This window comes from Ctenocephalides felis, unplaced genomic scaffold (genome assembly GCF_003426905.1).
Source record: "Ctenocephalides felis isolate EL2017-DRISC unplaced genomic scaffold, ASM342690v1 CF-g0.4_SCAFFOLD_02907, whole genome shotgun sequence".
Lineage (NCBI taxonomy): Eukaryota > Metazoa > Arthropoda > Insecta > Siphonaptera > Pulicidae > Ctenocephalides > Ctenocephalides felis.
Genome location: NW_020539061.1, coordinates 27,841 through 39,652, shown reverse-complemented (window position 1 = coordinate 39,652; position 11,812 = coordinate 27,841). Strand labels below are relative to the sequence as shown.

Below are 11,812 nucleotides of genomic sequence, written 5' to 3'. Positions count from 1 at the left end.
AAATTGTAGACGTAGGTACAGAACAACGTCTGTCGGGTCAGCTAGTATATATATATATAAAGACTTTAATCAATATTATTTCTCGAATTAATTTAAACTTGCAATAGAAAAAAACTAAATAGACTGATTTCTTAAGGCAAAACATGCACAACTAATGATAATCGACATGGTGATTGTTCGAATTTGTCTTCTTGTCCCGCTATTCAAAGTCTGATTGTATCTGGTTCGAGTCCAACTTTCTGCCCTGGTGAACTAAGCCATTTAGTATGTTGCCCAACATCGGAAGATGCACCAGAAACACAACCAAATTCAGAGAAAAAAGAAAATCCTTGCAAAAATCTTAGACCTCTTGGTAGTGGCGAAGACAAAGCGGAAAACAGTTAAGACAAACAATTTCAAAAATAGAAATAAATTCTAAAAATATAAATGTCATATAATCTATTTATTTGGTACCGTAAGAACATTACATTTTTAACTTTTCAGAATGTATAGAATATTCGCATTTAGTTTGCGAAAAAATCACTCTACCCACTCTAACAAATTCTGCAAAAAAGGTCCTCGTGAACCGATGTGGACACACGGTAGTACCTTTTATAGTAGGCGGAAAAAAGCTCAGAACCGCGAATTTCCGCACATGGTATATTTATATCCATGAACAATATATTAAATATATGTACAATCAATAATTTGTAAGAATGTTAAGTTGTACTGATTCATTACAGGCGCGTCTTGGTTATGGCCAAGAAGACAATATAATTTGGGCATGCGGAGGTTCTTTGATCAGTGATAACTTTGTCTTAACGGCAGCTCATTGTGTTTATGACAAAAATTTGTAAGTTGAGCATAATATTATTTTTTCGTTCTCGTTTAACGAAAACTACTTTTCAGAGGTTCTGTGAATTTCGTGCAGTTGGGTGTTACAGATTTTGATTCAGGCACACCCAAAAATTTCGAATACTCTCAACTCTTCACCGTTTCAGAAAGATTGAGGCATCCAGAATATAAGCCCAATTCTAAATATTATGATGTAGGATTATTGAAATTGAATAGAATGTAAGTTTAAAATGCATTTTGAATTAGCACCACATAGCAATCAATAAAACCTTGAATTAATTTGGTAGTTTTATCATCATAACCTGAATAAAAATGACTATTTTATTTTCTATTTTTATATTCAGAGTGAACTTAAACAAGCAAGTAATACCAATCTGTTTGCCAAAAAATAATGAAATTACTAATAAAAAGCTATAGCAACTGGCTGGGGCCATACGCAGCACGAAGGTAATGCTAGCGAGGTCCTGAGGAAGGTACTTCTAATATTTTCTTTATATTGTTATTTTACTTTAAGAAAATAGTCTCGGAACAACGGCAATATTAACTGATTATATAAATAAATTGTATATGTCAAGTAAGTCCACTCGCATACAACATCATATTTGTTCATCAACAGTATGTCTGAAAATTTTTTTTTTATCATACTTACAATTGTAAGCATGATAAAAAAAAAATTTTTCAGAACATTCTAATTCTACCTAAATAAAACATATAAAGGCCAAAGTTAAGAATTGAGAAGTTAAAAATGATTGAAAACAATATTAAATGGTACCTTCAAAATTATTATCTTTTGTGGAAATTAAACTTAGGTTGGGGTTAGTTATTTTGTTTTTTAAAAAAGTGAGTCTATTGTTTGTGACGGATTTTATAAGATGTGGGGGATAGGAATTTTGTGTAAGATGACGTAGAATTTTACGTCGAAACGTATGGAAATATAAAGATGTCTTGAAGAAAATCTTTACTTTACTTTTTTTACTTGATGTTACGCCCTCCAAGAAATCTATCATACATTTCAACATCAAATTTAAACATTTTCAACATATATATATATATATCTATATATATATAAATCTCGTGTCACGATGTTGGTTCGCGATGGACGCCCAAACTACTGGACCGATTTTAAATTTTATTGGCTCATCGTGTGCATATATATCCAACTTAGGTTATAGGAAATTTTGAACAGTAAATTTGAAATATAAATATATAATTTCTATAAATTTCTAAAAATTTTGACAGAAAATGACCAAAAAAAAAACAAAACACTAAAATGACAAATGTCAAAATTTATGGAAAATTCGAGAACAAAAGATTAATGATTTTTGAAAAAAAAAATTGACAGTTCAAAAACATATACATATATAGATATATCCAACATTTATATCCAAATTAGATGAAAAGCTACATTCAAAATCACTGTTTATAATTTTAAATCTAATTAAAAATCAATGTTCATAAATTTAAATAAAAGTTATTAAAAAAATGTGAAATGACATTTGTCAATATTTATAAAAATTATTAGATAAATAGATTTATAATTTATATTTATTTGATTTGCTTACGAAGTTAGTTCGGATACCAAAACTTCCTCAAAACCACTCAAAACATTATAGATCACAATAAAAAAACGACATATTAAATTAATCATTAATAATAAACAAAATTTTGACAGTTCAGAAAAATTGAATTTTTAACGACTTCAATAAAAAACAAATACATTAATTATTCCAAGTTTTGTTATAGGTAATATTGTAGATACAAAACATTATTGAAAAATATATTATATCATATTATATTAAATTTCGACCAAGAAGGAAATATTTATTTAGTTTTATATTATTTATAAATTTCCATAAATTTTGACAGAAATTCACTAAAAAAAAACAAAACACTAAAATGACAAATGTCAATATTTATGGAAACTTCGAGAAAAAACGATTTATGATTTTTGAAAAAAAAAATGACAATTCTAAAAATATATTATTTTTACTAATTGAAAAAGGGACAGATATAATATAATATATACAACAGTTATATCCAAATTAGGCAAAATGCTATATTCAAAATAATAGAAATATATAATGTTTATAGATTTAAATAAATTTTGATAGTTGTAAACTAAAAAAAGTGAAATGTCAATTATCCATATCTATGGAAAGTATTAGATGAATAAATTTATAATTTATATTTATTTGGTTTGCTCAACATATTAGTTCGGATACTAACACGTCCTCAAAACATAATAGATCAGAATGAAAAAGCGACATATTAAATTTAACTTTAATCATAAACAAAATTTTGACAGGTCAAAAGAATTAATATTTTTAACGAATTCCAATAGGCACAAATACATTAATTATTGCAACTTAGGCAATAAAATTTATCAAATTTAAATAAATTTGGGCGGTTACGAATTTTAAATAAATGCCGAAAATGACGTTTGTTAATATTCCGGGAAATTTATGAATAAATTGATTTATGATTAAGATTTAATTTGCTTAAGTTGTTCATTCAGATAAACATCACAAAATTAATAGAAATCATGATTGAAAACTGAATATTATATCATATCATATTAAATTTCGAAGTGCCAAAAATCAAACATTTAATAGATTTGGACTCGAATTCCTCAGAACTTTTTCCATGTTAGTTTCGGGGATAGTATGAATATGAATGTATAGTCGGAAATTTATATTATAAGTGTTTCGTAAGTAATAACAAATTTAAAAAAATGCATTGAAATCCGATGAGTGTCTAATCATAAATTTATGGAAAATTTTCAAAAAAAATATTAAAGGATTATAGCAAGTTCCCAATAGTATGTGACCAATAGTATGTGAAACCATTCCTAAATAAAGCATCGTAGAACATGTTAAAATGTTAGCTGAAGGTAAATAGAACGTAATACCAAATAAGATATAACAAATTTATAAAAATCACTTGGTTATTCATTATACATTTTGTAATGTACTCATTTATTCAAATGTTTAATAATCCGGATTTTATTTATTTTTGGATTGATATAAATTTTTTATAACAAAAGGTTTGAAATTTGGTTGTCAAACGGATTCAAATTTCAATCAGATGGATTTTAATAAGGGCCGTTGCAACGCAAGGCTGGGTATGCTAGTATATATATATATGTATATATATATATATATATATATATATATATATATATATATATATACATATGTTCATACATATATAGTGTTATTTTAAAATGTAATGCTTAAAACTCATGTTAAAAAAAATTAAAACAATTATTACCGTCTCATTTTTCATTGAGATATCATACATGGCTAATATTTGGACAATTTTTAATTGTGTGTCCTTCCTGTCGACATTGGCCACATTTTCTTTTTGAAGTGGGTTTTGTACCAGTTGCCTTAGAAGTTGTTTTTCTCTTTGAAACTGTAGTTGAAGTCTTTCTTGACTTTGAAGGTTTACTTGACCAGTTGTTAGCTATAATAAAATTTACATAGCATATATGTTTGTATATCTCTATGTCTTAAACTATATATACTTTTAATTATTTTAGTGCTTACTTGATTCATTGCTATCATGCTCAGGTTCATCTTCTGCCCACTCAAAGAACTTACACTGTTGTTCCATAGGTTTGGGACATACATAAAATTTTCTGCCTTTGTTTGGACCCTCTTTTTTTACAGTCTGTCTAAAAAATATCAAACAACAATCCTCAGTATAAAATATGCAGGAGTATATCATGATTGTAAAATTTTTTTTCTTACTTTCTAGCTGGTTCTTGGCAGCCACTGCATAAAACCTCTTTTTCATCATTTTGCTTTCTATTAGAATGTTTAGTTTGATGCCAGCCGGAACTGTTCCCTCCATATGTTTGTTTCTGATTAGTTGAAAAGTCTTTATTTTCCGTTTGTGCCCTTAGACTTTTATAATTACGAGTAAATTTGGTGCTGCTGTAATTTGAGTTGCTATTATCGTTCTGTTGTATGCTGCTGTCAACAATACCATTTTCATTAAAGTTATCGTCCCAATCCATATCTGAAAAAAAAATCTAGTAAATTTTAAATTTTAGAATTAAAAATTGAAAAAAAAAAACAGGAAAGTAATACACAGGAAAATAATATAAAAAATAGTATGATACTTGTAGAAGTTATTAATAATATTTCAACAAAATTAATAATAATTTTACCTGTAATCATACAATCAAAATCATCATTTACATTAAAGTCAGTTTCACCACCATGTGATCTAGTTTTGTCATCTGATTTATTTGGGAAAAAGGAATTATCTGCAAATAATATAATTGAGAACAAACTATTATACTTCATATGCTCAAAAACTTAATTAACAAATTGTTACCTCTATTATCATTGGTAACTCGTGAAGATGAACCAGAGGAATATGCACCTGATGTAGATTGATAACTTGAATAAGTATTACTTTTTGTTGAATTTCTTGTTTCTGAATAATTAGAGAAGCCACCACTAAAAAGAAAATAAACAAAAGTATGTTAATTTCTGACTCTAATTGTGATAAATTATCACAACAAAATAATAAATTATACACACCCACCACCACGCCTGTTATCGCTACCGCCTCCGCCACCACCTCCATGTCCGCCAAATCCACTATCATCTAAACAAAAAAAAAAAAAAACAATGTACATCAAAAAACAAATAATACTTATTAATATAATAATTATTATTAATTTTTTGCAAATTTTTCAAAGGTATTCCTTTTGAACCTCCTCTTGCTAGTATCAGAACAGCAATGTTCGGATGAGGTGCAATTAAACTAATAAAAAGTAGATATATATATATATATATATATATATATATATATATATTTCAACTTTAATAATTTTATCTTTCTGCATACCCATAAACATAACAGAATAATAGTGTAAAAAACATATATTTCATTTTCATTATTCAACAAATTAAATCTCTATTTCAAACAGTATAATAATTTCATAGAATGAAGTCACATAATTATATACATTATACAATATACTCTTTGACAAAAAACAACAAATAATCAGTTCCACAATATCAGTGAAGATATAACTCAATACATAAAAACTGAATGTTTCTTAAACACTAAATTAAATAATAGAGGAAGTACCTCTGAATGAGATAACATGTACAATCAGAGCTGTAAGTTTTCTCAAAAAACTTTTCTCATTTAATAACAAACAAAAATAACATAATGATAATTGTTAAGAATATTTATGAAAATGATTTTTCAATATGTTAAAATTTTCGATATACAAACCACATTCAGTACATATTACATATTTTCCTTGTGCAAAAATTTTTTTATGATCCAACATATGTTTGCAATAATTAGTGCCGTTTTTAAATCCTGTCTGACATGCATGGCATTCATATTTAAAATGAGTCAAATTCATATTATTTTCTTGAATTTCAGAATTATAAACCATCATGCCAGGCTCACCTCCAATGAATGTTTTTTGGAAGTGTTCTTCCAACATTTTTTCTTCCGATGTCTTTACCCTCTGGTTGTCATTTATTCCACTGCAAGAAATGTAATGTGCTTGTAATGCAATATTATTCAGAAATTGATCACCACATATTTGACAAAAAAGTTTATATTTGTATGCATACGAAAATTCATATGGTCGCTTGTTAACATTGTATGATGCCCAAAAATTTGCATTTTGGCTATTCATATATTCCTCACTCCAAGTAGATTTACATATCGCTTTATTTGCTGAATTAGATGTGTAAGTTGTATGATAAAAAATATTATTAAAGCTTTCTTGATTGATCGGTACATCAATTTCTCTTATAACTAAATTCAAAGGCATCTCATCATTGCCATTCATATATTTGTCAGCATTATCATTAAATTGTTCAATTTCTGAACTACTTTTTGTTTCAGATGGAAAGTACTTATTCATATTATCTTCCCAATAAGGATTTCTCGTTTCAGCATTTTGCTCTTCCTCAAAAAATTCAACAATGAAGTCTTTTACATCATTTGTTAAGCCCATTGAAATGCTATCGAGATTTGAATCATCATTCAAATTATTTACTAGGTGCTCTGGTGCAATGTTCCTCAAATCGCTAATTAAATCATTAGATTCAATAAATGTCTTATTTAATAAATCATTGCCAAGGTTATCTTGCAAATGGTAAGGATTTTGAATACGGCCTTCTGATGATTGTTGATGATTGTTATTATTAAACTCGTATCCTTCATTTTTATCAGTAAATGGTGTTTGATTCTGATTTTGTTTTGTAAGGATATTTTGAAAATTGAGTGCATTATTTGATGTATAATCAGCTTGAACAACTGGAATTTCTTTTACAACTTGCAATCCATCAACATAATTCTGGTAAGCCTTATTCCAGGTAACATCTTCTTTTGCTTTTACTTCTTGATTATTGGCTTGTGGAAAAATAAGTTTCATTTTGGTGGGATTTATTACATTAATTTGGTTTCTCTTTCTGACTGAACCTTTTGCGACCAATACAGATTCCAATATTGCACATTTCTTGTTCTGGGAGCATCGACTAACTTTTTCTCTCCTATTAGTTGATGATACAGTTGTTCTTTTTCGAATGACATCAGTCGGTGTTTTAGTTGTTTCACTGGCTTTACTTATTTTTACATTTGCAGGCTTAGTAGGCTTTTTGCCTAGTGATCGTTTCAAAGGAGTGTTGATTGTTGTTGATAATTCTGGTTGCTGAATTGGCTTGGTTTCATCGACTTCTTTTTCAGGTCCAATATTTTGCACTCCATCTGCTATTTCATTGGCATCTAACATATGAATTTTAGATTTAATTATTGATTAAAATTAATTTGCATACTAAATCATTTACACACTAAGCCTATAAATAATAATGACCAATTTACATATACTATATATATATATTTTAGTCAGGTTTCCTGGGTATGTGTGCATAAACTATTCACCAAGATCTATTTGATGATTTCTTTAGTGCTATAAGAGCATCTGATTACAATTGCACAAATATAAATATAAAAAGATTTGATCCTCTAACTCTAGTTTGGTTGCCGTTACTTGATATATATATATATATATATATATATATATATATATATATATATATTCTATAATAGCACCTATTTTAAGCATCATGTAAATCAGTCATAATTTTCATATACCACAAATAAAGTTATAACTAAATAAATAAAATACCATTAAGTAGTTATTGTACATTGTTTTTTAGCTGTTTCAGTTTTATCATTCTTTCGAGGTCTTGGATTCTTCTTACGTCTGCCTTCAGTTTTATTTGAAGATTGCAATACTTTATCAATAGCTGTGACACAATCTTTTAATTCTTGTTGCAAAACAGAAGCACTAGTTTTAGATTTTTTTCTGTTAGAATTATTGCTGTTTTTGTCATTTTTCGTCAAATTTTCTACAACTAATGAAATTAGGTTACAATCATATAATATTATACATTTAATTAATTATTTATTGGTGGATTAATGTATCACACAATTAACTCACCATTTTCAATCTTGGATTCTCTGCGCGATAATATTATTAAAGAAAACTGATCAATCGAATGACATGTCGTTTGATGCAAATGCATTTCAGACATGCTATTCGCACGTTTATCACAAATAATGCATTTAATGAAATCCGTCATTCCTGAAATATGTACACACAAAACACAAGCATATAAACACAATTAATTAGGCAATTGCCCTAAATCACAACCCTTTCGTTGAACAAGAAAACTTCGAACACGTGCCGGACTTGATCTCCGCTTCTCAATCAAATCAAAACAATAGGTAACCCTTTTCTTTGGATCAAATTCAATGTTTAGTTTTTCACTTAATTAGGTTGCACAATTGAAGTCAAAATCGGTCACGCATAAAATTTAAATTGAGAAACGATAAATAATCTAAAAGATTAATAAAAAATAATAATTAACATGCGGATGATAACCCTATTAAATTATTTAGCAACCTTATGTGCGATTTCAGTTCATTTCAATTTTAAGTTCAGTGTATATTATTTAAAAAATAAATAATCATATATCGAAATCAATGTTGCAAAATTATAACTGATCTAAATTTAATATTATTGCATTAAATTGATTTTTTAAATTGTATATTTATTATCCTAATTACTGCAAATATGTTCATAACCATGTTCGAATAATGAATATAATTTAATTATCGCGCTGATTTTAAAAATAGATAACCATATTATTCGATTTCATTATAAATGCATCCAGTGCAGGTATAATATAAATTCATGTGAAGACTTATTCATTTAAATTATACAGAGTTTAACATTTGTTAGAAAAATCTGGCCATGTACAATAGCTTTTAAATTTATGGCAAAATATAAATTAGTGTAGGTATATAAAATATTTGTTTTTTATACACTAATATTTTACAGATTTTTTATATAAACTTTTTACAAGTAATTTTTTAAAATTAGGTGAATGGATTAGTGTTTGTTTAATATAATAGTAAAGCAAGATATATCATAAATTCTAAAACTTAAATGAAAATTCCAATGCAATTAATACTCTAATAATTTTAAATTCGATAAATAATCTTGATTGTCGTACAACTGTTATATCATAAGCCTAACATTTTATTGGTAATATATAAATAATTAATTTTTATAATAAGGAACGCATACGATTATCAAAGAATGTGTAAAAAAAAATTAAAAATATTCGGAGCACTGTTAGTAAATAGTAACTAAATTTTAATTAGAGTAAATCTAATTATCTATCAATAATTTGATATAATGCTTACTGATGGCAAGGATTGGTCAAACGTGATAGAAAAACTGTAGCCCAATAAATTTAATGTTTGAAACTTTTGAAGATTTAAAAAAAGCGGCATAACGGCATAACCGCAGCGTTGTTCCGCAGACTATTAAAAAACTTATCGATATTTTCGACGCTAACTTCGCGTTAGTGTGTATGACTGTGACTGTGAAGCTTCTAATTTTGTTTGTCTTTGTCATTTGTTTCTTGTTGGTTATCTGGCAGTTTAGATTACTTCGTTTTGTAATTAATTTTATAATAATGGCTTTGGCTCAATTGTGTGGTTTGGAGAATTATTATTCTCAAAATGATGATACTGATGAATATGCAAAATTAACACGTACTTTCCAAAATAATATGGAATTATGTGCTCCTCCATTCGCAAATGTGAATTTTGTTGATGTCAATCTTTATTTATATTTAAAATATTAAAATATGTATATCATTTATTTTTTAGCCTGCGGTGGAACTTGCTAATATGAAAGATGAACAAGGAAATAAGTTGCGTATGCATTTTGATCATGGTACTACAACTCTTGGATTTCAATTCCGAGGTGGTGTGATACTAGCAGTTGATTCCCGAGCAACTGGTGGACAATTTATTGGGTCACAATGCATGAAGAAAATTGTTGAAATTAATGATTTTTTGTTAGGTACATATTTTGTGTCTTTTTAATTTGATCTTGAATTTCTGATGTTTGTTATATCATAGGTAATAATGCTGATTCATCATTACCAGTTACAGTCGGCGTTACTGATAATTCTTATATGTAGCTTAAAATGTCTACTTACATGAGTCAAAATATTTTTTGAGGCATCATTCATTGAGAAACAGTTACAATTCATCAGCTTATCAGTTAATAAATATACTATTGTGGTTTTCTTCAAGAAATTGTTTCCAAATATAGTTAAATGAATTAAAATGTGACTTCCTAAGCAACTTTGAAAGGTAAATCTTATATTTTCTCTTCTTAAGAACTTTGGCTGGTGGAGCAGCTGATTGTGTTTATTGGGATCGTGTGCTAGCAAAACAATGCCGTTTGCATGAACTGCGCAATAGAGAAAGAATATCTGTAGCAGCTGCAAGCAAACTTATGTCTAATATGGTTTATAATTATAAAGGAATGGGCTTATCTATGGGTATGATGTTAGCGGGCTATGATAAGCGAGGACCTGCATTGTACTATGTAGATTCAGAAGGTACAAGAACTCCGGGAAAAGTTTTTTCTGTGGGTAGTGGTTCAGTATATGCATTTGGTGCTTTAGACTCTGGTTATGATTGGAATTTGAGTGATGAAGATGCATATGGTACGTCAAAATTATCAAAAAATATCAAATTATCCAAAAACTTGTAGATAGAAAGATTCTAATAAGATAAAATATTGAATAAATCGATTTTTTTTTTTTGATTTTTTAAATATTATTTATAGATTAACTCCCAGCTCATTATACTTGCATTCTTTCACAATTTTGGAGTTAAAACAGTTATTTCCCATCCAAACATTGCTTTAATAAAATATTGGGGTAAATCGGACATAAAAGAAAACTTACCAACCAACGAAAGTATCTCTTTAACCTTAAAAAATCTTATCACAACAACAACCATTGAAGAAAGCAGTGAAGATTTGTTTATTTTAGACAATGAAATAAAAGAAATACCTGTTAGAATGCAAAATCTGATAAATTATTTCAAAGAAGTGTTTAATTACAAAGGTAAATTAAAAATTGTGTCTAAAAATTCATTCCCTCATTCTTGTGGCTTAGCAAGTTCTGCCTCTGGTTACTCTGCTCTGGTAAAAGCATTAGATTCTTTCTTTAATTTTAATTTAGACTCTAAAACACTTTCCATTTTGGCAAGGAAAGGCTCAGGCAGTGCAAGTAGATCAATTTTTGATGGATTAGTACATTTAAAGAAAGAAGGAAAGGAATACTTTGCAGAAAAACTAAGCGAATGGAAAGAACTAAGTAGAAGTAATCTTACTTGTTTCAAACAAAAATTCTAAAAAAGTGCCTAGCACTGAAGGAATGCTAAGGACAGTTAATGCAAGTGAATTATTCAAAAAGAGATTAGAAAACATAAACAAGAAAATTAAAGATATGATTCATTACATTCATACCAAGAATTTTAAAGAATTAGCCATTTTAACCATGAAAGATTCTATTGAGATCCATGCAACTTGCCTTGATTCTTTTCCTCCCATTTT

General features: G+C 27.8%; 2 protein-coding genes across 2 annotated transcripts; one reads left to right on the top strand and one right to left on the bottom strand.

Moving 5' to 3' along the window:
• Positions 1-4,126: 4,126 nt before the first annotated feature.
• Positions 4,127-8,417, bottom strand: LOC113381459 (probable serine/threonine-protein kinase clkA). The gene is made up of 10 exons (XM_026620364.1): positions 8,324-8,417; positions 8,028-8,129; positions 6,447-7,605; positions 6,193-6,356; positions 5,388-5,454; positions 5,179-5,303; positions 5,009-5,107; positions 4,587-4,857; positions 4,383-4,510; positions 4,127-4,299 (listed from the first exon to the last, which is right to left on the bottom strand). The coding sequence occupies exons 1-10, from the start codon at positions 8,415-8,417 to the stop codon at positions 4,127-4,129; spliced, it is 2,382 nt and encodes a 793-aa protein (XP_026476149.1).
• A 1,452-nt stretch (positions 8,418-9,869) lies between these two features.
• LOC113381458 (probable proteasome subunit beta type-5) lies at positions 9,870-11,611 on the top strand. The gene is made up of 4 exons (XM_026620363.1): positions 9,870-9,995; positions 10,066-10,265; positions 10,588-10,916; positions 11,094-11,611. Exons 1-4 carry the CDS (start codon positions 9,870-9,872, stop codon positions 11,609-11,611), a joined length of 1,173 nt encoding a protein of 390 aa, XP_026476148.1.
• Positions 11,612-11,812: the final 201 nt, after the last annotated feature.

Excerpts from the sequence above, each read along its gene's own strand:
- LOC113381459 (XM_026620364.1), bottom strand. The coding sequence starts at position 8,417 with ATGTCTGAAATGCATTTGCATCAAACGACATGTCATTCGATTGATCAG. Across the intron at positions 7,606-8,027 it reads TGAAACAGCTAAAAAACAAT|ATGCCAATGAAATAGCAGAT; the intron begins GTACAATAACTA and ends TTCATATGTTAG. Across the intron at positions 5,455-6,192 it reads TAAATATGAATGCCATGCAT|ATGATAGTGGATTTGGCGGA; the intron begins GTCAGACAGGAT and ends TTTTTTGTTTAG.
- LOC113381458 (XM_026620363.1), top strand. The coding sequence starts at position 9,870 with ATGGCTTTGGCTCAATTGTGTGGTTTGGAGAATTATTATTCTCAAAAT. Across the intron at positions 10,266-10,587 it reads AATGATTTTTTGTTAGGTAC|TTTGGCTGGTGGAGCAGCTG; the intron begins ATATTTTGTGTC and ends CTTCTTAAGAAC. Across the intron at positions 10,917-11,093 it reads GAGTGATGAAGATGCATATG|TTATTTCCCATCCAAACATT; the intron begins GTACGTCAAAAT and ends GAGTTAAAACAG.